The sequence below is a fragment of the Amphimedon queenslandica genome, unplaced genomic scaffold (genome assembly GCF_000090795.2).
Source record: "Amphimedon queenslandica unplaced genomic scaffold, v1.1 AMPQUscaffold_13516, whole genome shotgun sequence".
NCBI lineage: Eukaryota > Metazoa > Porifera > Demospongiae > Haplosclerida > Niphatidae > Amphimedon > Amphimedon queenslandica.
The window spans coordinates 305944-332177 of NW_003546248.1; the positions used below are offsets into that span (position 1 = coordinate 305944).

The following is a 26234-nucleotide window of genomic DNA, read 5'->3' on the forward strand; positions in this document are numbered from 1 at the left end:
ACAATTCTACTATCTCTGTATCTGTCTCTCTCTCTCTCTTGTTGTCTTAATTTACACCTCCCTCCCTCTCTCTCTCTCTCCCCCTCTCTCTCTCTCTCTCTGTCAATCTCTTCCCTTTACTGTCTTTCAGCTGATCTTTGTGTGTGAATGTTCCTCTCTCTCTCCCTATCGCATGTAGACACACGGCGCCATCAATTAGTTCGTGTATGTGCCTGCTGCTTGTTTATTGTATTTTGTGTTTAATGCACCAACAGAGTAGGCAGTTGTTTTGCCAATTGCTGAGAGTGGCAGGATATAGTAATTTGCTATGGTTTCCTCTTACTCCACTCTCTTCTGATGGTTATTGGTGTGGCAACTTTGGTTTGATAATACATTCCATTGTCTAATGAACCTTTTATATTAACAAGTATAAAAGTGTATCTGTCTTTATGCCTGCATGTATGTATGTATATAATTGTAGTACTTGTGTATGTGTGGACCAGCGAACTGTGAGTGTGTTATACCGCTGTCACTGTGTTGTTATTTTATTGTATGAGTTGTGTAGAAGACACTAGTAGTTATGTTATTTATTTGATGTGATGACATGGAAAATAAATAAGAGATGGAGAGGATAAACAACATCACAAACATAACCATAAATGAACTCTAGACTTGATTATGATATGAGAATGAGGGAGAGCAAGAGAAAAAGAGAGAGAGAGAGAGAGAGAGAGAGAGAAAATTAACAGAGAGATGATATGTTACACAGTGTATACCATGCATGTAGCTATGCATGAATTTGCAATAAAATGGTTAAGTTGGTATACATTAAAGTTCTCTCTGGGGTCAGTATTACTGACTCTGTGGTATTGACCATCTGCTAGTAAAAGTGGTTTAGTTGAGTTGATGGTCACATGTTCAATGGATTAGTTCAACAGTATGGTATGTTAACACATATTGAAGCTCTACAAGTCACCCTCTTCTGGTCAGATTAGTAGAGACACCAAGTCGCCCAGTCACAGTTTTCACTCAACCAGAGAACCCATACAACTCTATAGGACCTTAGCCTTTCCCTTAATCCTTATAATCCTTTATTGCTATAATTATTCTATCTAAAACCCCTTATTACCATAGTAACACTATATGACTCAGTGGATGTCACTATAGTGATATATGTCACTATGGTAATTGATATGCCCAAGTCATAAATACAGCAATAGTACATGATAGTGATACTGGTTTTAATCACAGCTCATAAATAATTGTATTAAAACCCGACACACCTCATAAATATCCCTAACTTTAAGGCCAACTCATAAATATCGCTATAGAATACAGACTGCATAGTTTTGTCACCATCTCTCTTCATTATTGTTTGAATAAACCTGCTAACACGATCAGTTTATTCATTGGGACTGCACCACATACATCATTCGATTATAGTGTAAATATTTTACAATGGCTCTCCCCCACACGCACACATGCATCTCGACACGTATATAATTAAAGTTACATTGTTTTGATATTCTTTAATTATATTTCTCATTGACACTTTCTCCCATATACATATAGGCCTAGTCTGATACATTATAGTACATGGCTGTATGTCGTAGTATTCCACTCCATGTAATGACAGTGCCATATAAAGGAGAGGTGTGTAATATTACTAGCTAAGGTGTAGATATATGTGAAATGATTATGCTGAGGTGTCATTTTAATTATTATCATTCCAATCTAATCAAAACTTTGTAGTAAAGTTTACACAGCTACCATTCTCTTTCTCTCACACTGACACTCTCTCTTACTCTCTCCCTTACTCTCTCTCACTTTCTCTCTCTCATACTCTTATTGCTACTATGTAGTAATTATCCTGTTTGTTTATAGCTTACGTTATGATGTGTCTCTCTCTATTGGAGGTTAATACCCTCTTATTTGGCAACTAAGCCAATTTAAACGACGTTATTATTTTATTATTATTCTAAACCCAGCGCTGTCCACCCGTCTCCTCGACCCGTCTATATTTAATGCATAATTCTACTAATTATTCCCTTCTAATTATTTGTATATGCAACAACGTACACACTCCAATGCCTTTTCCAGAGTGTATTACACACTTAGTCTGTCTGGTTTAATTCAGTTATCTCCAGGTGCTGATGTAAGGTATATGTCTATGATGATCCTGTCAATCTCTGAATTCCTTGAGGCAGTAAATACCTTTTTCGTATGTGTATGCAAACTTAATGAAGTCAGTGCTGATCTTTCTGTTATGTTTAAGTATGTCCCACTCTTTTACGGTCTCTCTCCTTCCCCCCTCTCTCTTTGTTTATGGTCTCTCTCCTTTCCCCTCCCTCCTCTCTCTCTCTGCTATTGTTTTTGTCCCCTGAATCATTACACTAACTGTAACATTTCACAACTATACCTCATCACTCGAATGCCGTAAACTTGCTAAAGCTTTTATCTTCTCATGTGCTGAGAGACATTACATCTTTCAAATCCTTGCTGTCTGCCTGGTTGATAGGAATAATGTCAAAATGTCTCTTTAGCACTATAGCCCTGACATATTTACTAGTAATTGCACCTCTTGCCTCCCAGTTTGGGTGGTGTTTGTGTTTTTGTCATTATACTAACCACCTCCTCTTTATAGATAGTGTGTATGAGTATGTGAGTGTGTATCTGAGTGTGTGTGTGTATGTTTATGTATCATTAGCATGAGGGCACCACCTTACCGTTGTTTCGTCTATCAAGGATAAGCAGTAATAATGAAGAGTGAGGGCTCTGCTCGTTTCTACTGACATGTATTGGGACGTGTTTGCACTTTGAAACAATAATGAACAATTTGTTACTGTTTTTTGTTGTTGTCTCCAGTATCTTTAGTTCTCATTCTTGACAATCGCATGCACACATTAGTACACTGTTACCAATATGTACTAATGCTGTTTTTGTTTTGTGTGTGTGTCTTTATTATACAGACTGTGGTTGGAACTAAAACTAGCTCTCTGGAATTACATGTATTTGTATGTATGTACATGTATGTATGTATGTACATGTATGCATGTTAATGGTGGTGGTGACCACTATGTAGTGAGAGCCTTAGTTGTAGTGTATGTGAAATGATGTGTGCATTATGTTCACGGTTGCTGCGTAACCAACTGCTTTTGCACATAGTAGCATTTTGGCTGTTGATTGTCAGTGTTGTTTTAAGTTTTCAATAATATTTTTTATAACATTTCATGTATATCATTCAATAATAACAACATTTTATTTTAATTTTAATATAGATATACCAGTGTCATCGATAATAATAAATATAATACAAGGATAAGAGAGGGAACTGCCAAGTAAGAGACACAAAGAGAGAAAGAGAGAGGGGAATTACGCTGCCAATATACAGCGTCTAAAGTTAGAGGGAGATTGAGTGAGTGAGGTGGTTGAAGAAGAGTTGAAAACATCAAGTGAGTAATTACTGTTACTGCTAGCCTCGACCGGGCTGGTGGTTTGTGAGTCGATCCCTGAGTCAGCCGGAGAGGAACGAAGGCTGGACTCGAACTGGACCAACTGCTGAATAAAGCTAAAGTTGGGTGAGATATTGGATTTCTTTTGTTTAACGTAATCGTAGGCACTGTTGAATGTGTATCCATAGTATTTCATGAGGTAGCTAAGGACAACTGTAACTGATCTAGACATTCCTGCATGACAGTGTACGATCACTTTCTCTCCTGATAGACGAGCTTCCTCTATGAAGGTAAATGCTTCAGGTAAGTGCTGGAGCATATCAACCTCGTGGACATCTTCTACTGGTATTTGATAGTAGGTAAAGGAGTCCATAGATCTATATTTACTGTCTTCGGAGGTGACATTAAGGACCCTTGATATCCCGGACTCTCTCAAAGCCTCGATATCAGAGGCGGCTTCCCTACAGCCGAGATAAAGATGAGAGAGGATCATAAATGGTATCTTTCTTCTCTCTTGTACTGGGGAAGGAGACTCATCGCTGCTAGAAGAGTCAGAAGAGGAGTCGTCAGAGACAGTGCTGAGGTTCTGTAGTTGTAGTACTAGTGAACTAGGGCGGCGAGCTTGCTTGAGTAGTGAAGCTTTAGAGTCTGTACACATACTAGAGTAACTGTTTTTAAAGCCAGTGTATCCACCACTGAGAAAGCTGACGTTCTTTGCTTCACGGGTCAGTTTCTTGAGGAGTGAAGACGTGAGCGAGTCAGACTCCCCACTACTACTGCCAGCTTCGTCATAGACCACTACACTGATCTCCTCGCTCTCCCTAGCCTTGCTGTACTTCTCTTTGTCCTCTTCGCACAATAGGAGAGACTCCACACTGACGTTCCCTTTCTTTAAACGGCGTAGTATGAGTGGACTGCAGCAGTAGACGTTGACAGCGGAGACGATGCAACCATCTTTGTACTCCTCGCTGCAGCGTGTGTCCAGGAGTAGGACTGAGTCTGAATGGTGTCGGAGCTGTTCGGCTAACCAGCTAACACAGACTGTCTTCATTTCTAGTTGTAAGTTGAGCTTGTTCTCTTTCTTGTAAATCGAGAGGTGTTTCTTGAGTCTTGCCTTCACTTGTGGGCCTTATTGCTTTTATACCAATCTTTTAATGATATTCATGAATTGATTGACCGCGCCCACTAGACCCAGACTTATTGGAGCCAGCTAAAAATTTTATTTCATTATCCGTCAAAATTTTGGTTCTTTCAGCCATTGACCACGTGCTTTGAGTTAGTGAAGAAAGGAGGTGAGAAAGAAGGACTCCTTTTTGTTGTTGAAAGTTACTTTTTGTTTGTGTTTTACATATTTCTCAGGTTCAATATGGCCAAGTCTAAGAATCACACCAATAATAATCAATGTAAGCCCACCAATGTGTGTAGAGCAGGGGCCATTTTTGTTTTCTTTCTATTTCAATTCTTGACTGCTTATTTCTTTATTCATAGCATACAAGAATCATCGTAATGGGATTAAGAAGCCAAAACGACTTAAACATCCATCAATGAAGGGGGTAAGTAGGCATCGAGTTTTGGAACAAATTAAAAATTCATAAAAAATCTAATTTTGATCGGAATCAGCTCAGACTTTTTACACAACCTAAGTACATGTATATGTATCAGAAAAAAATATAAAAATGGAGAATTCTCTACTTTTCAATTTTGCCAAAATTTCGCCTGAGACCATGTACTATAGTACAGGGACTTTGACCAGATTTTTTAACAACTTTAAAATTCATTAAAAAATTTAATCTTGATTAGAATCAACTCAAACTTTCTACACAACATAAGTACATGTATATGTATTGAGAAAAAATATAAAAATGGAGGATTCTCACCTAGCAATTTTTGATGAAATTTATACCCTGTGTATAGTACTGGTCGCAAAATTTTGAACCAGAGTAGGCTCAAACTTTCTGTACAACATAAGAACATATTATTAGCCTTTTTTATTAAGTTACACTTGGGATTTAAATTAACACGTATAAAGTACATATGTATTATACATATGCAGTAGACACGTATTATCTATGTATGTACGTAGCGTTGTTCACATATGGTCTTCATTAAGGTGTTTGTGTACTCTTATTAATTTCTTAAGCTATGCTAATAATAAATCTAATTATATACTGCCCTTACGTGTTTGACTGTTGACAAAACATGTTACGTATGTACATGTATATGTACACGTGTACTGTACATGTGTATAACCTATATGTATGTATGTATGTATGTACATGTGTGTGCGTCTGTGTATGTACATTTGACATTTGTATAGTTTTTGTTTTCGTGTGATATTAATTCCCTGAACATTACTTACTGTAATCTCTTGTTAATTCTAAGGTTGATCCGAAATTCCTGAGGAATCTCAAATATGCCAAGAAAGGGAACATGAAAGCAATCAGAAAGAGAAATCAAGAGAAAGCCAAGAGAGCTCTTGAGGCTTTTGCACAGAAAACAGAAAAAATGGAGCAGTGATTGGTTTTATAAAACTAGAATAATAATAATAGTCATTATAATGATGTACTCCCTTTTTGATAATAATAAGAATGACAATACACAGCAAAAAGGATGGTAGTATTGTAAAATAGGTATAAAAGTAGAAGAGGTGAAGGAGATAGGAATGATGTAAATGGTAGAAATGTAAGACATAAAAGATGTTAATAGAAACCTTGATGGGCGTGGTCACTGTTTCTATGGTAACTAACACGAGGTGTTTCTGCATCATTTGGAGGGAACTGGTGGCCTAAAGAAATAATGGCTCAATGCAAGAGCGATAAGACCCGTAGCTTGGAGGAAACGCTTGCAAAGCAACTCTATGATCTAAGCAATAGCTTCTCTGAAGAGGCTATTCAAAATTCCTTCAACAGAACACAGTAAATGAATGAAATAGTGCCAACATCAATAATGATAACAATTCCCTCTTTTAATTGCACCCTCTCCCTCTCTCTTTGCAGCTCTTTGGGCTACATAAAGACACAAGAAGAGTACAAAAGGGATAGAGAATTTGCAATTCGTTCATTGCAAGAGGTGAGTCCTGTTTGCAGGTAGTTAGATTGCTGTTCTCAATATTTGGAATATTCATTCACACTTGGTAGAGAGGGAGATTTAGAGGGGAAGGGACCCTGCATTATTATAATGCGTTATTGTGTTGTTATATGTATTCAACTCATTGGCTTGCAATTAGAGGTTAACTGTTGTTTTATTGCTTTGTTTTTCCAAGTTTTGAGATGATTTTGCACAAGGGAAGTTGTTCTTCATGAATAACTAACTACACCTCTTGTGTACCCAAACTACTTTAAGTGTTATATTTGCACTCTTCACTGATGTGTCTATCTGAGTATCAAATTAGAGGCACCTATGAGTAGAATTATCAGAATGTCAACTATGCATTGTATAATGGAGTTCATTATTATTTTGTAGGTCTCACTACCAAAGAGACTTGATATGCAATGGAAAGGAATGGAGAGAGAAGTACAAGCATGTCTAGTACCAGAAGTAACCCCCAACTCATTGCCACTCCACCTGCATCAGGTAAGTACGACATTCTATTATTCATTCGTTTGTTTGTTTGTAGTTTTTTTGTGTGCGACTAAGGCAACTGGCTTATCTCAAGCACAATCTTCAGCTCCAGTGGTCAAGGTTTGCTATGAGGGAAACTAAACTAGTCCAGCAATTTCAACTTCACTATCACCAGATTATTGAGTAAGTGTGTGTAGATGTACATAGGTAGAGTGATTGTATTTGTTGTTTGTATTGCATTCGCTCAGCAATGTGTGATGTATACAAGAGGTACGTATGAAATTCAATAGTTTAATTTTTTATTATTTCATTGGTATTGTAATTGGTTTTTTATTATTTCATTGGGTTAATGATATTGTTTATTAATTTGTGGTTTGAACCTTAAAATAAGCATTAACAGTGTCACTCAATTTTACTAACTTCTTTCTTATTTCCTATCCCTCCCTCCCTCTCTCTCCCTCTCTCTTTTTCTTTTACAGGCACATTCTCCAAGAGTACAACATTTGTCTCAATCAAGCTAGGAAGTTATCAGTAGCAGTTGATCTTCACAGAGCTGGCAAGCCGCCTCCCCTTCATCTCATATCAGAACAGCAAGTATCGTTATACCTCCATTGGCTGGTAACTGTATTCGCTACAACAAGGGACCTCACTGCATTCCTATCAGTAAGTATTGGACAGTTTGTTGTTCCTATGTATCTGTGGTCTCATAATTTGAAAAATGTCTGATTTGCACATCTATAAGTGTAATCTGTGGTTCAAGGCCATGGATTACATGTACATGTATGTTGTTTTTCAAAAATTATATTCAGAAATGCTTTAAATTTTTATTAATATCAATGTGATTGTGTATGGTACATGTTTGTAAAGTTTGAGCTTTCTAAAGTTGTGAGCCAAATACAATAAACTGGCACTTTCAACTCTATAAAACATACAAGTATAGAATCCCTCTCTTATTTGTAAATATGGTTTGAGGTTTATTACAAATATTTTGAGTGTTGGGATTCTGTTTTCATTGCAGTTAATATAGCGTTACATTCATGTACATGTACATGTACTGTGGCAATAGCATTTGTATTTGCCCACATGTATTGGTAGGATTTTATTAATAAATATTACACACCACGCCAACCACATGCAGACAATGTTGATTAAACATTTCCTTCCCTCAAAGGCCCATCAACAAAATTCCCCCTTCTCCCTCTCACTGGCTCGTACTCTCTTTGTACACCTGGCAGACACTCTATACTGTTTCTATTGTTTAGCTAATGATTGCATTCTGTGTGGTCATGAAAGAGCGAGAGAGAGAGAGAGAGAGAGAGAGGTCAAGAGAGAGGGAGTTGGGGTGAGCCAGCATGAAGCAACAGGACAGACCAGCATGATAGAAAGGATGTTAACTGCTACTTGTTGCCATCACAGTTTATATAGAGCACATTCTCTCTAATCTCAACGGGAAGGGTAACTGCATTGATATGCATCTACATATATGTACATGTACATGTATATAATTATGTGTGTATTATGTCTCTAATTTATAATGATCAGTATTACCTTTTATTTATTTATTTATTTATTTTGTTAAAGCTATGTGTCACATTAGCTGTCAGTCAGTCAGTGTCAATAGCTGCTCATATTTTACGTTGCATGTACATTGCGACAGAGTGAGAGAGATGCTTTTTAAATGTACATGTACATGCACATACATAATGACCTAGCTCTCTTTCCTCTCCTCTCTCTTTCTCCCTTTTTAGGACATACAGCTAATGCCGCTAATGAACCAAGAGCAACCAGATGCGCCCAAATATAAACTGGTAAGAAATGGAGAGAGAGAGAGAGATCTTTAGACTGTTAAGTCATTGTATGAATCATCAGCTGCTTAATGTCCCACCAAAAATACAAGATGACTATTTGCGCCCTTCTATTAATGGAGTGCTTCAGTAATTTGTAGTTGATATAATAGTCCATACTTGTCTTATGATCTAATGACCACAAACACCATACTCTTAATATCATAACTTTTGTGTTATAAAAATAGTATAGTTTCTCTCTTTCTCTCTCTCTCTTTCTCTGTATTCCCCTCTCACCTCATTTTAATGTTGTTTGTACCTCATTGTGCCAGTAGTAGGTTTCTGGTCACTATGAGGTCAGCACTTATAAGTTTAAACCACAGACAATCACGAGATATATCCTTTTATTATTTACACTCTCACTCTCGCTCTTCCTTCCTCTCTCTCTCCCTCTCTTAATTTATCTCTCCCTCTCTCCCTCTCTCTCTCTCTAGTCTCATTTCTAAATTCTTCCTCTCTCTCCTCCCACTCACTTCTCTCCCTTGATCTCATTGTACTCTACATGTAGTTTACATGTAGTTTACATGCGGTTACATGATCTAACGACTAATGAATGCTAAGCTAGCACAATATACTGTATTGAACATGAATCCATAATGACGTATATGTATATGTACATATGTATGTATGTTTGTATATTTATGTGTATGTGTGTGTGGTCGTGTACATTCCATTGGTTTGCTATTAGTAAACTAATCTTATTGTCTTAGGCTTAGTCAAACCACAAACCAATCCTAACTAGTCTCTGGGAATTGGACTGTATGCCACTGAAGTACATGGTCACTGTACTTGTAGTATATAGCATGTATGTGTGTGTGTAATTGTTTAATTGTGGTCATGTTGTTAGGATTGGGACCACAATAATCAACAAAAGCGTGTATTTGTTTTAATATCGTTTTAGCTCTAGACTACACACTTTTTAACTATCATACCCCAGGTGATTTTAATAAACGTTAATCACTTTTAATAACTTTTAATAACCAGTGAACAGAGAGATGGATGGTGGGAGGTAAAAGATGTCTGATAATAGTTAACAACATTATTTCCATTATAACAACTCAACATTCTACATTGTCACTTCATTCAGATACTAATAGTGTTAACACAATAAACTTGTGTACTCCACCATATGTGCTATTATTCAGCTAATGCACACACACACACACACACACACACACACACACACACATGTTCCTTCTTTTGTACTCAGTTGCATTGTTAGTGTTTTAAATAGCTATGCACTTTTGTTATTGTTTCGGTTTCTCTAATTGATTCAACTAGTAGCAATACCTTGTAAATAATAACAGTACAGAAGAAGACCCTAATGTTTTATTCCATTTATAGTAAAAGTATCCTATTACATTTTATAGTAACAGTTAAAGTACCCTATTATTCTATATATAGTAACAGTTAAAGTACCCTATTATTTTTTGTATAGTAACAGTTAAAGTACCCTATTCTATATATAGTAACAGTTAAAGTACCCTATTATTCTATATATAGTAACAGTTAAAGCTCCCTATTATTCTATATATAGTAACAGTTAAAGCTCCCTATTATATTATATATAGTAACAGTTAAAGCTCCCTATTATACTATATATAGTAACAGTTAAAGCTCCCTATTATTTTATATATAGTAACAGTTAAAGCTCCCTATTATATTATATATAGTAACAGTTAAAGCTCCCTATTATATTCTATTTTCATAGCCTGTACTGACGAGGAACAGTGCTATTTGGAATAACCTTAGGACTAAAATAAGGCGTCTTTCTTCCGCTCAGTCTCCCAACCTTTCAGTGGCTACTCTACCTCAGGCATCTAACTCTCACACTACCCTATCGGTACCCTCCGTACTGGGCTCTATTAAGAAAGAGACCACACCCCCTGGACAATTGCCGCAAATTAAAAATGATCCAAGTTCCATTAAAGAAGAACTGAACGATTTAATGGAGATATACTCAATACCACGTGTAAGCAATAAGGATGTAGTAACAGTAGTATTACTGTTATTATTATTATTATTATTATTATTATTATTATTATTATTATTATTGCAGTCTAGTAATTCTGATGCTACGTCAGAGAGGTTAAAAGTATTCTATTTAGTGCTCGGGTCATTTCGTACATTATTCCAACAGCAAGTAGACTCGGTGACTCTTAATGTGTATGACACGCCACCAAAGGTATGCGAACTAACTAAATCTATTAGTAATAATAATAAGTATCATTGATGTGTTATGGTTGAAGGTGCAACTATGATCACCAATTAACATTGTATTTGTGTGTGTGTGCATGTGTACCGTCAAAGTTCAATCATTTGTTTTTCTTATGTCATATTGTTGACATGATTGCATATGTCTATGCTCTCACTCTATCTTAATTTATTTATTTCTTCTCACACTTCCTTTCTCTCTCAATCACTCTCTCTCTCTCTCTCTCTCTCTCTCTCTCTCCCTCTCTCTTTCTCCCTCTCTCTCTCTCTCTCCCTCTCTCTCCCTCCCTCTCTCTTTTCCTCTCTCTCCCTCTCTCTCTCTCTCTCTCCCTCTCTCTCTCTCTTTTCCTCTCTCTCCTTTCTTTCTAGAATGCTGACAAGAAAAGGTCATCTCCTTCAAGCTACATCTTTAGAAAGCTGTCAAACTGGACTGAACACATTACATTTAGGTAGTAATATAGCTATAATTATTATAATGATGCTCTCAGCACTTTCAATTGGCACATGTATATCAACACCAAACATGATATGTCATACACTATTAACATTAATCACAAGGGAGGATGTTTGTGGTATTGGATGACTGACATTACTATTCAAAATATTGTGTATGTTGCCCTGTTCATGTTTAAAGAAGGATGCACGGACAGTAACAATATCTATTAATAAGGAATGCAACAGGAAAAACTATTAATTGTGTTGATTGGGGAGAGATAGAGATAGAGATAGACAGAGATGGGAATTAGACTAGGGAATTGTTTGAGCACATTATATGCTGCATATACTAGAGCAGTACTTACATGTATATATCATTTGAAATACATTTTCCTTCTTAGATCAAAGCCAGATGATATACAAGTTATAAATTATATTGAAATGAAAGATTCTATTCACGGGATTGACCCAGTAAGTGAAAAAAAGAGTGTTTGGAGTTTTAAAAGCAGTAAGAGCAAAAAAAGAAAAAAAAGTCAATACTCCCATGCGGGGAATCGAACCCCGGCCACGGCGGTGAGAGCGCCGGATCCTAACCACTAGACCACATGGGATTGCATATGCCTGTTGAATTTATGAATTTTATTTTGTAGTTGCTATTGCTCTGCAGTCATTGTGTTGACATACAAAATCAAGAGAAGGTGCTTTATGCTCTGAGCCAGCATTATGAGAAGATTGTAGAGCCACCTCATGTCAAAGCAACATCTGTTTCCTCACATAAAACTGAGCAGGACCCACTATTAATATGGAAATGTATTTATACAGCTGTAGACATGAGAAAGTAAGTGAGAGAGAAAAGAGAGAGGGAGAAGTAGACATGATTTACCAAGACATAAATGGTAAAGAGATAAAGATAGTTATATACAGGATATTAGTAATATACAGGATATTATTATGAATATACATGCATACCAAGAGTACATAAGGGCTATGTACTTTTGATGTATACTCATTATGATTATTATAATAACATCTTTCTTCCTGATATTACATGTAACAGCTCCATATATGGTAAAGAGGGGAATGCCTTATGCGACGCTGCGTTAATGGATCGTGTAAGTGCTAAAAAGGATGTTCACACAATAAGTCTCAATCACTGATTTATTAACATGCGCATTTACATGTATTTCAGTGATGCAACTTTTTGCCATTTATGTACATGTTTTTAGTTTAAATTTTAATTCTAACTATTAGCACCTAATCAGTTACTACAGAATGCATATCGTATAGAAGTTATATATTGATATAGCTATAAGTACAATCAGTATATCTATGTTAACATGCATGTCGTGTGTCAGTATTGTTTATGTTATTTATTAAATTGTTGCTTTGTGTTGTTTTGTATGTGCCGGCCAAGTCAGTTTGATAATAAACTTGGCAATTCTTTGCACATTATTATTTAATTATTATTACATAATTACATTATTATTATTATTATTATTATTATTATTATTAATATTATTTAATAAAATGAAATACAATAAAATTTGAAATATATAATGAAATAAGTTGGGGAAAATAATATAATTAAGTTAGGAATAGAATGTCATTGAGGGATGTAAGGGAGCACAGTCTTCAATATTCGCTGAGCGAAACTTACATCTGGTATTATTATTATTATTATTATTTTAATTATTTTAATTATTGCTAGTAAAATAATTGAGTGATTTAAGAGAAGTCCGTGAGGCATATAATTTGTGTTATCATCAAAGAAGCACACACACACATGGAGAGGAAGAGCCTTAGCTACATGTAGTAAAATTAAAATAAACTATTATTACTATTGTAGTATAAATTATTGATTTTTATTTATACAGCCCGATGAATAAAGAAGAGAAATCTACCAAGTTTACATTAAGTGATAAACGTAAAGATAATTTAGGAATGAACAGAGGCAATGTAGACCTTAACGATGCTCTGAAACTACTCGACGAAGAAGATGGACACAAGATTAGTGCTAAAGCAGAGAGTCTACCAAGAGATTACTTGTTTGCTTACATCTTATTGAGACATTTGAGGATCAGGGACACAAAATATAAGGTGAGAAAGAGATCAGAGAGAGTGTGCGTGTGTGTGTGGGTTGGAGAGAGGAGTTAGAAATGATAGAAATGAGAAAGGAAAAGAGAGAGAGAGTACAATTGTCACTGGCATTCTTTCCTGCATACATGTACATCTGAATGTAGTTTTTGAATTCTTGTCTCTTCCCACTATTACTGGTATTTGATAGCACAAGAAGTATATGTATACACATTGTTTGTATGCAATGTCTACTATTGTAATGCGTGTCAAATGAAATATTTTCATCAGTTAATCAATTTCTGTTTACACTATTCTTTACGTGCGTCATTCATTTATAGGATATTGAACTTGTTTGTTATTTATTACTTGCTATTCTGCTTTTAATTTTGCATTTAACAGTTTTGAATTTCAAATTGAGCGGATTCAAAATAACCGCATTTAGTTTGTATAGCAAGTGTAGTAATACAAATGATACGCTCATTTGTAATCTCTCGTCATTTTAATTTGAATCATAACTTTGAAAATCAAAGACAAGAATGGCTTTAGTTTTTACAAATATTTCTATTACCTTAAACTTGTCAGTACACGTACATGTCTTTTTAAACATATATTATTATTTTTTATTTTATTCTTAGTGTCTGTGTATTATTAACTACTTCTGTTCTGTGGAGAGGACCTTAACTCTTAACTCAATTGGGTTTCCATCTGATTTGGAATCAACTCAGTTTAATATGGGCATCAGTCCTCATCTCTTTAAGACACCAGCTGACTTCATGTAAGCTGATGATATGCTACTTCTCTTTCCCCCTTTTTCTTATTATAAGAATTCTTTATAATTTTTTTTTCTAATGCATATACATACATGTGCAGGGTCTTGGGGCCAAAATTTGCAAAAATTGAAAAGAAAAAATTGTCCATTTTATAGTTTTTTCTGATACATATACATGTTCTATTCTTATTTTCTCTAGTGTCAGTGAATCAGATTTCATGCAATACACTGATATTGATAATCATGATGACTACTATTCCTTTGATAATGTCTCCAATATATCAGTTTGGGATCAATCGGGGAAGCTCATAATGTATGACCTTGCTGAGAAAAAGCTCGCCGAACTGGAGGAGTTTTTGCTAACAATAGCAACTTATTACATAGAGAGAGAAGTAGCTGGAACTGATGAAAATGAAGAAGAGGTGACTTTTGAAAGTTATAGGAATTTTATCTATTTCCTTCTCTCCCTCCCTCCCCCTCTCTCTCTCTCCCTCCCTCTTTCTCCCCCCCCCTCTCTCTCTCCCTCCCTCTCGCTCCCTCTTTCTCCCTCCCTCTCGCTCCCTCTTTCTCCCTCCCTTCCTCCCCCCTTTCTCTCTCCTCTTTCTCCCCCTCTCTCTCTCTTTAGTCTGATTCTGCTACTGCTGCTGTTCCTCCTCCTCAAACTGATGATGTTGATTTGAAATTATTATCCCAACAATCCGTCGATAGGTTCACAATACTGCTTGATCTCTGGAACTCGCAGGCAGAATTTATGGAAGAGAAAATGAAAGTATAGAAGCTCTTTGTCTTTCTATATAATAGTGGAAGATAATTTTACTCTTCTCTTGTAGTTGGTCACTTTGTATCTTGAAGCATATCACAGCTGCTATGATAAAATGGAGAGAGAAAAACTGACACAAGTAGCTATATAATCAAAGAATTTAAATGTCACTCTCTCTCTCTTCCTCCTTCCCTCTTTCTCTTGACGTAGGTCATTGTTGATATTATTGGTTTGAAGCCAAGGCTAAACACTCAAACTAAATATTTTACTGTTACATTTCAACAAGAAAGGGACTGTCTTATTGCACATTATGAAGCAGTTCAACCAATTATAAAACAAGTAATAATAATAAAAACAACAACAACAACAACAATAATAATAATAATAATATTAGTTGCATGTACATATTAGACTAATGTACATGTATCTACAATGTATGTGTTTACATGTAATTCCAGTATAAGTATGTGTATATATTTGTGTTTTATTCAGTAAGTATATTTAGCACTTGTCCTTCCCTTGTATTGAGAATCATTAACTAAACCTTTAACACTTTTCCTTCTTTTTAGTAGCTATAACCAACAACATCTAACTGTCTCTGTCTGTCTGTCTTCTCTTTCCCTCCCTCTCTCTCTCTCCCTCCTCTCTTTCTCTCTCTCTTCCCCTTTCTGTCTCTTCCCAGTTGTTAGATAAAGAGAGAGATTACAATCGGACGCATTGTGGGATTGGCCCAAAATTTTATGGACTGCCTCCTCAGATTTTAGACAAGAAGTTTATTAGCTTATCTGGCTATTTGAAGAATGACGTGAATCATTATCTGTTGGAGTCAGTGAACAGCCTCTCTTCAGTGTCCTTGATACCAGCACTCATTGATGATGCACTCAAAATGATTGTAAGAGAGGAACTAGAGGGAAAAAGAAGTGGAGAGTTTTCATGAAAAATGATCACAAAAGATTTATTACATTCACATATTGATGGCCTCATTTCAAAAAATTGGCTTCAAAAATGCCTTAAAATTTTTTATTAATTTTTATAATGCATAGCATTGTACAGTCCAAGTCTCAAACAGTCAAATAATACCCAGTTATTATTTTTTTATTGTTTATTTATTTATTGTTTTTGTTTTTATGCTTATAGGTGGGTTTGGGTGCACTGGAAAAGATATCAAATGTGATAATTGCTCACACTCAATTGTGGAAGAGAGTCAAGCAGACGTGGACGTCTTTGAAACCTCTTGGAGCAAAATACAATGAGGACATACAAAACAGGGTAAAGCCATACAATACAGTATTATTGTGGAAGTATATGGGCTGGAATGATATTAATATTAATATTTTTATATTGCAACTATTCATAATTGAGCATGTAGATCTCTGAACTGCTAATCAAAAAGAACCATACTGCAATAACACTGGTACCTTGTCATTCTCCCTCTCTTTGTCTCTACAGTTCTTTTCCTCTGTGTTTTTGGATAATCCTCACAATATTGTGGAACTGTTGGAGTTTCATTTGACCCAGACAAACACAAGGCATGAAACTGCAACGCCAAGTGAAAAACTAACGGCAAAACTTCAAACTTACTGTGACATGATTCAAGTAGATAGACTTTTTATCTTCCTTCCTCCTTCTCCTTCTTCTCTCTCTCTCTCTCTTTTACTTTAACTTCTTCTCCCTCTTTCTCCCCCTTTCTCTCCATTAGCTAATAACTTCAAGACATCACTTGCTTCTCTCATGCCAGCAGTGCTCATCCCTTCACTCCATCTATCAGAGGCAGTCAGCTCAACTTGATCAAGAAGACTCTCATCCTTACCTCCGCTCTGTTCCGATAACACTACAACAGCAAACAGACAAGACTCTTAACGACTTTGTAATGGAAATAAGAAATGATAAGAATGAAAATATTGATGGGTACGATAATCATTAATAATTTAGCTGTATTATAATTGTGTGCTATTTTTGTTAATCTATTTTTTTCTTTCTCCTCCAGTTTTAAGTTGGACAGTATGCAAGCTGCTGTGCAGGAACTGGACGATCAGCACGTTGGCTGCTTTAGTCTCCGAGCAAAAGAAGATGTCATGAAAGTAAGTTTTAAACAAACATTGTTGTTGTTTATTTATTTATTTGTGTACTTATTTATTTTAGATATTAATTAGTAAAAATGGTTTACATGATTTAATGATTACACTCCAAGTTCAAGTTAGTATAAACACTAATAATAATAATAATAATAATTTAAATTAAATCATCTCTCAACCCCTCCTTTCAATATAGGTTGCTAATAAAAATGCATTATTAATTGTGTGTCAGCAAGCAGCTGTTATCATACGGTACACAGGCCCTCTTTTTAAAGACAGGTAAGTATTTACAAAGGAGTTTCATGGATGCCCTTTTTCTTGTTCTTTCATTTTATAGAAAGTTTGGTAATTTCTCTCAAATGGCATCGGCTGCTTCTCAGCATGCAGAACACATTCAGTTACTGTATCTGTTGACAGGATCCTTCCTTTCGCTTCAAAAGGAAAAGGTAGTCATGTGACACAGTTATTAATGTTTATTAATGTTTAATAGAGGCCAGTTCGAGATTATATGCTCTCTCAGTTTAATTCATCTAATAAAGGGCAGTCGGATATTAATGCTAAAAAATGGTACCAGCATGTATTATTGATAAAATGATGATTCTTGTCTCTATTTAGTTCACTCATTAGTATATACAGTAATGGGCTGATGCTGTCTATCTCAAGTTTTTCACTCAGACATCAAGTAAAACAATCATCATCATCAATTATTATTATTATTATTATTATTATTATTATTATTATTATTATTATTATCAATAGTTATGTATCGTGTACGACAGGCTAGGCAGATTGTTAAAGAGATACATCAATGCCAGGTACTGCATGTGATATGTTGATTTTAAAATAATTTTTTTATTTTTAGGGACTCTTATTTTGTAATTGGCAGCATAACAATACCATCACCAGCTTTGACACTGGAACAAGCAAAGTATGAGAGAGAGAGGGAGGGAAGGAGACTAAAGTCTATAGCATTAAATTTATTTCGTGAAAGTTTAAAATCTAGTTTCAATTCCTAAAGCCATAGTAGCCCTCCTACCTTTTGCCCATGGTCCACCTACAGTCTGCTATTGTTAGTAGAGCATAGCCACTTGTCTTGGCCTATTGTATTTATAGTGATTTCAGTTTCACCACTGCTGTGATAACATTGCTATGCATACTATTGAGCTCTCCCTTTCTCTCCTTCCTCTCTCCTTTCAAGGCTCACCAAAGGTCGAGTGAAATCATTTCTCTCTCACGATGGAAAACATTTATTAAATTTATTTTACCTTCCACATGTCTCTGAGGTGACTGTGTTGTTGTTTGTTGTTATTATTATTGTTATTGTTGTTATTGTTGTTTAGATATTAACATGCTTTAGAAATTTACCTATTAGCGAGCAAAGGGATGTTTTGATGACCTTTTTGGTAAGTGAAAATAAATAATGATAAATATAAATTATAATTTCTGTTCTCTCCTTAGCAACTATCATCACTACTGTTATATATATTAATGTATTACAGTGCCACAGCTAAATTAGGTAGAATGTGTGACAGTACGAGTGACACTGGACCAATGGCAACTGGTAAAGAGAGCATCGGTACGTTACAGATACACTGGTATATTAGACTATATATCACTTAACTTGTGCTGATGTGTAAATGCATGTATTTTGGCAATTTTCTTTATTTTAACAAATTTGTTCACATGTGTTAATACTATGCAGTCTGATATACCGTACTAACGGGTTATTAAGCGCCCTTCGTTGTTAAGCGCCTAGTTCTTATTAGGTGCCTAGCTCAATGTAGCTCTTAGCATGGGTTTGTTAAGCGCAGTACAAAACAGTAGGAGTCCAAGCAGTAGGAGTTAAAGCAGTAAGTGTCCAGACACTTTTTATAAGCGTTGTGACTACGAACCAGACTGTCAAAAAGTATTCTTTACCACCTGCCATTATAAAGCCAGTAACGTAAAGTGATTAATTATTATTGTAAACCACACCTACTGTTTTTATTAAGCGCTGAGTCATTATTAAGCGCCCATTTGCGCCTACGCTTAATAACCCGTTAGTATGGTAAATTGCTAAAATTAAATTAACTAAATCATAGTTTATTTATTTATTTATTTATTTATTTATTTATTTATTGATTTATTTATTGATTTATTTATTTATTTATTAAGGTGGTGATGTACACCAATTGCAATATCAGCTAGGATTGTTGAAGAACCCTTCTGACCCTAACGAAGTAAGAAGAGGAAATTAATAATAATATAAATAAGTTATTTTCTACTGTAGGTGCTATCATATCTTAACCAATATTATGACGGCTTGCTATTGTCACACGATATTGTGGTGAGGCACTGCTTGAAAAGGACTGTATTATCATTTGAAGATGGAAACATTGATGTTAGTAAATGTACGATTTTCATGAACTCTTGCTTTTCCATTTTTTGTAGGTATTCAATGATATATGTATGCCTAGTTTAAATAGACTTTTGGTGAGGAATGATAGACCACACCCACTGACACACCCACTGCTGTATAATCCGCCAGCTGATAAAGAAACTGATAATGTATCAATCAGCCAACACTGGAGCAGGTAGAGGAATATGAGAGAAATAAACATCCTTTGTGTTTTCTGACTAAGAGTTTTGTAATTATAGTCATCTAATAAAAATATTATTCCAATTTTTGAAAAATGCCCAAGGCTATAGCCCATAGTTTTTTTTTCAAAAAATGGCTCCAAAATCACTCGAAATTTTTATTACATTTTCCAATGGATATTGATGTCCTTACACTGTATAGAAAGTTTGAGCTGATTCCGACAAAGTATTTTCGAGTTATGAGCATTTTTAAAAATGAGCCAATTTTTGAAAAATACCCAAGGCTATAGCCCATGGTTTTTTTTCCAAAAAATGGCTCCAAAATCACCCCCAATTTTTATTACATTTTCTGATACATATTGATGTACTTATGATACATAGCAAGTTTGAGCTGATTCCGACTTAAATTTTTTGAGTTATGGCCATTTTAAAAAATGAGCCAAAATCTGAAAAATACCCAAGGCTATAGCCCATGGTTTTTTCCAAAAAATGGCTCTAAAATCACCCCCAATTTTTATTACATTTTCTGATACATATTGATGTACTTATGCTACGTAGAAAGTTTGAGCTGATTCCGACAAAGTATTTTTGAGTTATGGCCATTTTAAAAAATGAGCCAAAATCTGAAAAATACCCAAGGCTATAGCCCATGGTTTTTTCCGAAAAATGGCTCTGAAATCACCCCCAATTTTTATTACATTTTCTGATACATATTGATGTACTTATGCTACGTAGAAAGTTTGAGCTGATTCCGACAAAGTATTTTTGAGTTATGGCCATTTTAAAAAATGAGCCAAAATCTGAAAAATACCCAAGGCTATAGCCCATGGTTTTTTCCGAAAAAATTAATGGCTCTGAAATCACCCCCAATTTTTATTACATTTTCTGATACATATTGATGTACTTATGCTACGTAGAAAGTTTGAGCTGATTCCGACAAAGTATTTTTGAGTTATGGCCATTTTAAAAAATGAGCCAAAATCTGAAAAATACCCAAGGCTATAGCCCATGGTTTTTTCCGAAAAAATTAATGGCTCTGAAATCACCCCCAATTTTTATTACATTTTCTGATACATATTGATGTACTTATGCTACGTAGAAAGTTTGAGCTGATTCCGACTTAAATTTTTTGAGTTACAGCCATTTTAAAAAATGAGCCAAAATCTGAAAAATACCCAAGACTATAGCCCATGGTTTTTTTCCAAAAAATGGCTCCAGAATCACTCTAAGTTTTTATTACATTTTCCGATGCATATTAATGTCCTTATGCTATATAGAAAGTTTGAGCTGATTCTGAAAAAGTATTTTCGAGTTATAAGCATTTTTAAAAACGAGCCAATTTTTTGAAAAATACTCAAGGCTATATATGATTTTTTTCCAAAAAATGGCTCCGAAATCACTCCAAATTTTTATTACATTTTGCAATGCATATTGATGTCCTTGCGCTGTATAGAAAGTTTGAGCTGATTCCAACAAGATATTTTCGAGTTTTGAGCATTTTTAAAAATGAGTCAATTTTTGAAAAATACGCAAGGCTATAGCCCATGGTTTGTTCCAAAAAATGGCTCCGAAATCACCCCCAATTTTTATTACATTTTCTGATACATATTGATGTTCATGACATCTATTTTATCATTTTTATGTTTCTGTTGTTTCTGGTCATTGTTTAGTGCTGGTGTTGGATTAATACCTTCAGGCCCAACTCTTGATGTTTTGTCTTGTGTGTACATAACAATAGCTCCACTGAGTCAGACTGGACGGTGAGCAATAATAAATAATAATTATACATAATACCAGGAAAAATTATATTATTGATAGATTTGTCCATAATATAATGCTAGCATTTTTACACATTGATAATAATTATATTATAAATGTTTTTGAGTATATGCAGAAAAAATTTTTTGTGCGATTTCTTTTTAGAACCACCAACCCCATGCTCCAACAATATTTGCACTAATATTATACTGCCCCCCCCCCTCCTCTCTCTCTCTCTCTCTCTTTCTATTGACATAACAGTCAAGCAGCTAGTGGTGAGCTATTAGCAATGTCCCTGCTACTAGAAGACGTTTTATTGACGAGTGATATTGCCCTCCAATCCAAATCATCTCAAAAAGCACCTTCAACGATAACTCGTCTCACTCAATCATCGAGATCCCGTCAGGGGACCCTCAGGAGGGCTTCCTTATTAAGCCCTACCTTTGACCCTCTCTCTACCGTCCCGCCTCTCTCTGCTAGTAAAATCGTTAATCATTTTCTTGTCATTACGACGCAAATGGAGCAACTGAGGGATGCCTGGGGGTGTGGCCTCCTGGGTGTGGTCAATATTGCCACACACAAGCAATCGGCGCATGTTGACGAGCTGTATCACAGTCGAGTGTTTTTGGTTGCTAGGAGACTGACGGCAAGACAGGAAGCGAGATCATTAATGAAGCTACAAAGTGTAAGAGATAAGAAAAAAAGAGATGAAAAGGCGATTATTTTTACTGTTGTAGGATAAAGATACAGTGGAAGGTTCTGGATCTTTGGCTACAATGTTGACTGAGACTGACATTAGTTGGGAATCATTGGAACAATCTGAAGGATTGAATGAACTCCTTCTAAGAGAAACTCAAGTAAGAATGAGAGAGAATTAAGAGACGAAATTACATGTAACCTACTTCTTCTGTAAGTGTTTCTTTTAACTTTCTTTATAATAGCAATGCAGGATAGTTTACCACCTTTTATTGCACGTAAAAAATTAATTTTCAATGCATATAGACTCTCATTTTAAACTCTTTTTGTAAAATAATGCTAAACTCGCTTTATGATTAAAAGTGGACCCTATTTATGTAGGGCTCTAGGTTGGCGGATCTGTTGGAGCAGCAGTTGTTGCATGATGAGATAAAGTTTGTGAACAGATTGATACAACTTTGTATCAAAGAACAGCAAAGAGATGGAGAAACACTTCACATTGATTTATGGAAGAAAAGTGTATGCATCAATTATTATCCTACTTTATTTATTATTCTAATTGCTTCTCCCTACAGTCAATGAAGGACATTACTGGCATTCCCAGCCCTCAAATTGTTGATAGTTTCTTGCAGTCTTTACAAGACGGAGGAATGATAACAAAACCATCACTAGTTGAAATACCAGCAGTATGCAATATTAGAATATGGTACCTGAACTTTGACCTTTATTCTCTTAGGCTCATTTTGATAAGTGTATCTGTCAGCTCCAGTCAGCAGTACTAGCAAGAGAGAAAGAATCCTATTTATTGTAAATTGAGTATATTAAATGATCATAACTGATAAAACTTCCATCTTTTCCTTAATCTCTTCCTCTATCTCATCTCCTTCTTAGATATGCTTCTTTCTACGAGTCTATCATCCAAGGCCTTTATTACCAGCTGCATTTAAAAAATCAAGTACTAATGCAGTATTTGTGTGTCATTATTTATTATTTTTTCTTAGGAAGTTGAAAGTCAGCAGAATACAATAAAGTTTCTAAATGATCAAACTTCTGCCGAAAGTCTTATCACTATGGCAACCCAAACTCATGGACTATTGTTAGGTATGCTTATGAAATTGCTAATAATATACTAATAACATACTGACAGAGATTACGGCATTGAGAGTAAAGGTTAAGCAATTAAAAGAACAATTAGATAAACAGGTAACGTATTAATACTATTACTATTCTATTCATTTATTAATTATTTATTTATGTATAAATGAAGGAGAATAGACTGAGGGAAGAGATACAACAAGAGTATCAGTTAATGGTCGATGAGCTACAGGCATCTAGCATTTCAATAAAAGAAAAATATGAGCAATATCGGTAATGATCATTAATAGCATAAGAACATGTACATGTGTGTATGTGATGTGTGTTAGGAAATGTAATAAAAATAGGGAAGTCTCTCATAGCCATTTTTGACAGAATTTGACTAATACTCTACATAGTGCTTATGCTTTGTACTCTTTTGTATGCATGCAGCAACTCTGAAAATTTATAAAAATCCAGTTTTCATCGAAATCACCTCAAACTTTCTACACATATAAATACATGTAGAAAATTATAAAAACTACAAAATTTCACCTTTTTAATTTTGGCAAAATTTGGCCTAAGACCATATGCTATAGGGACTTTGATCAGATTTTTGAGAAACTTTAAAAGATCTAAATTTAATCAGAATCAACTCAAACATTCCACACATATGTATGTGTACCGGAAATTGTAGCCAAATTGAATTATAGCTATGTTGGCCTTGCATTTTACAGAGTTATTTTTCTGCTTATTTATTTTTATAGACATAAATTGTACAATCAAATTGTTGGTAAGCTGTACCAAACGAGACAAACTGTTGCTAGCAGTCTTGCAACGTTAGAAGAAAAAATAGAAACAGGAACAGCCAAAGGTATAAAGATAGTCTTTATATTCAGCAGGGGCTATACTCTGCCTGCCTCTTTAGACCATATTGAAGAAGTTAAAGGAGCAGAAAAACATGAAATACAAGAGGAAAATGCACAACTTTGTAAAACAGTGAGAATTAAGAAAAAGAGAGACAAAAATGATGCAAAGAATGCTTTATGCATACTCTTTTTAGCTATTGAAACTAAAGTCACTTTATCACTGGAAGAAGAGACAAGTGGACTATCAATCAACAAGACAGGTGCACTTGAATTAAAACATTTAGACTGATTCCGATGTTATTTATTATGTACATATACTATGACAAGTGGTTATTATTATTATTATTATTATTATTATTATTATTATTATTATTATTTTAGGAGCATTTATTGAAGAAGGAATTGGATGAGGCTCAGAGTCTGTTTATTGAATTAAAAATGATGTCAGAGCAAGAGAATGACATGCTAAAACAACAAGTACTGACACTACAAAAAGTAAGTGATTTTTATAGTTATTAATTACTATTAATTGTTTTAAATTGAAATTTTAGTGTTTAACCAATGAAGAGATAAAGTCTGAAGTGCTAAGAAAGACATTGGAAATAGAGGTCAGATGATTGATTAATTATCGTTTATTGTTTTATCAAAATAGAGACACAAGAAGATTACTGTACAAAGAGAAGTGAAACCAAAGGTAGCATCATCATTATAATCATCATCATTATTATTATTATTATTATTATCATTGTTATTATTATTATTTGCTGTTGTTTTAGGAAAAAGTTGCATCTAAATTTGAAAAAATGCAAGATGCCAAAATAAACCAATTGGTATTAGTTATTATTAATTAAATAATCTATTATTATTATCATTATTATTGTTATTATTAGAATGAAGAGCTTGAGAGCAAAAACCAAATGGTCTCTATCTTGCTAGGTAAGTCATCAACTTGTCATCATTATAGTATCGACATTGTTGTCATTGTTACGTCTCCTTTAGATTACCAAGAGAAAGAGAAACAAGAACTAAGGAATGACAGAATGAAACTAACAAAAGTATATACATAACATTACATAGCATCCACATATATACAGTACATACATGAATTTACATTTGCTGTACAGTGGGGCCCTTAAGCCTTTTTATTGAGAGCATTTTGTAATGTCCAAGTGGTGCAAGCCTATACAAAGTACCTCTGAAATGATGACACCTCTGTATTAAAGATGGGTAGTGTTAATTGGCTCAATGTTGTCTAGAAAAAAGAAGTTATTTTTTTGTTTGTATTATCTATTTGATAATTGTGTTTGTATAGGCTGTTGAATCTGCTAGACAAAGAATAACTTTGGAGAGAAAACTAAAATTAGATGCTTTCCATCAAGTGGAGACACTAATAAACGAAGTGATTACACAAACAAAATTAAATATTACTGACGTTATTTAATTATTTATTTAATAAATTAGGTACATGACTTGGAGCAGCAACACTGTCAAACTAAATCATCAAGTCTCTATTCTGGTATATAATCAAGAGTATAATTTATCTCCTTTTTTATTTACTCAATCATTCTTCTTAGGCTCATTATTTGCAATGGCTAAACTTAACTATCCTTACACTACAGCTGGAGGAGGCACAGCTGCTACTGGTACACCAACAGGTACAATAAATTATTTTTTAAAATAATATATATTATTTGTTCGTTTTATTTTTAGCTTCCATGCACTCTTTACGAATACAGAGACCTAAATCAGTAATAATTAGAAATTAATAATCATTTATGTTCATTATATTGTTATTGTAGCAACAGGGACGTTTAAGAACTCAGACAGATTCAGACGAAATGTCTTCTTATCAATCGCAAGAAATAGGAGCTCTAAGAATAATCTAATTCCCAAGCCCCCAGCAAACACTTTTTTCAACTACTATCAATTATTTTAATATCATGTGTAATTACCACTTTTGTCAAAACTTTAATTTATTTAAATACAATTTTTTTTTCATTGAAAAGCAACTGTAATTAAATCCCTTTAACTTCCTGTCTAATCAAACAAGTTTGTAACTCATTTTTATAATTAAATTTTTACCTTCCTGTCTCAG

The 26234-nt window shown here is 34.6% G+C and overlaps 3 protein-coding genes and 1 non-coding gene across 4 annotated transcripts; 2 read left to right on the plus strand and 2 right to left on the minus strand.

Moving 5' to 3' along the window:
• Positions 1–3268: 3268 nt before the first annotated feature.
• On the minus strand, positions 3269–4555 carry LOC100632228 (dual specificity protein phosphatase 6-like). Its single transcript, XM_003382942.3, has one exon. The coding sequence runs from the start codon at positions 4480–4482 to the stop codon at positions 3352–3354; it is 1131 nt and encodes a 376-aa protein (XP_003382990.1). The 5' UTR covers positions 4483–4555; the 3' UTR covers positions 3269–3351.
• Positions 4556–4630: 75 nt separating this feature from the next.
• On the plus strand, positions 4631–6028 carry LOC100632354 (60S ribosomal protein L29-like). The gene is made up of 4 exons (XM_003382943.3): positions 4631–4723; positions 4791–4834; positions 4920–4984; positions 5814–6028. Exons 2-4 carry the CDS (start codon positions 4798–4800, stop codon positions 5946–5948), a joined length of 237 nt encoding a protein of 78 aa, XP_003382991.1. The 5' UTR covers positions 4631–4723; positions 4791–4797; the 3' UTR covers positions 5949–6028.
• Positions 6029–6168: 140 nt separating this feature from the next.
• On the plus strand, positions 6169–26126 carry LOC100639594 (uncharacterized). Its single transcript, XM_019999813.1, has 59 exons — positions 6169–6346; positions 6428–6500; positions 6894–7004; positions 7048–7175; positions 7472–7655; positions 8741–8800; positions 10548–10808; positions 10896–11021; positions 11420–11499; positions 11887–11956; positions 12136–12323; positions 13360–13582; positions 14197–14336; positions 14530–14752; positions 14956–15099; positions 15161–15229; positions 15301–15429; positions 15773–15982; positions 16228–16359; positions 16540–16686; positions 16790–16998; positions 17078–17171; positions 17233–17286; positions 17362–17444; positions 17503–17611; positions 17656–17732; positions 17781–17847; positions 17925–17980; positions 18028–18093; positions 18364–18448; positions 18506–18568; positions 18624–18741; positions 19320–19384; positions 19435–19545; positions 19596–19738; positions 21413–21502; positions 21762–22185; positions 22238–22357; positions 22578–22715; positions 22772–22882; positions 22933–23003; positions 23088–23151; positions 23198–23297; positions 23344–23399; positions 23464–23564; positions 24038–24144; positions 24199–24269; positions 24334–24399; positions 24521–24634; positions 24691–24747; positions 24792–24833; positions 24916–24969; positions 25030–25075; positions 25139–25194; positions 25452–25538; positions 25601–25655; positions 25714–25794; positions 25850–25887; positions 25939–26126. Exons 1-59 carry the CDS (start codon positions 6228–6230, stop codon positions 26023–26025), a joined length of 6453 nt encoding a protein of 2150 aa, XP_019855372.1. The 5' UTR covers positions 6169–6227; the 3' UTR covers positions 26026–26126.
• Trnae-cuc (transfer RNA glutamic acid (anticodon CUC)) lies at positions 12025–12096 on the minus strand. The gene has a single exon. It is a non-coding gene; the product is annotated as a tRNA-Glu (tRNA).
• Positions 26127–26234: the final 108 nt, after the last annotated feature.

Bases quoted from the DNA above. Each gene is read 5' to 3' on its own strand.
- LOC100632228 (XM_003382942.3), bottom strand. From the start codon at position 4,482: ATGAAGACAGTCTGTGTTAGCTGGTTAGCCGAACAGCTCCGACACCAT.
- LOC100639594 (XM_019999813.1), top strand. From the start codon at position 6,228: ATGGCTCAATGCAAGAGCGATAAGACCCGTAGCTTGGAGGAAACGCTT. The intron at 17,445-17,502 runs GTAAGTATTTAC...TTCATTTTATAG, and splicing joins GGCCCTCTTTTTAAAGACAG to AAAGTTTGGTAATTTCTCTC. The intron at 23,004-23,087 runs GTAAATTGAGTA...TCTCCTTCTTAG, and splicing joins GAGAAAGAATCCTATTTATT to ATATGCTTCTTTCTACGAGT.
- LOC100632354 (XM_003382943.3), top strand. From the start codon at position 4,798: ATGGCCAAGTCTAAGAATCACACCAATAATAATCAAT. The intron at 4,835-4,919 runs GTAAGCCCACCA...CTTTATTCATAG, and splicing joins TCACACCAATAATAATCAAT to CATACAAGAATCATCGTAAT. The intron at 4,985-5,813 runs GTAAGTAGGCAT...GTTAATTCTAAG, and splicing joins AACATCCATCAATGAAGGGG to GTTGATCCGAAATTCCTGAG.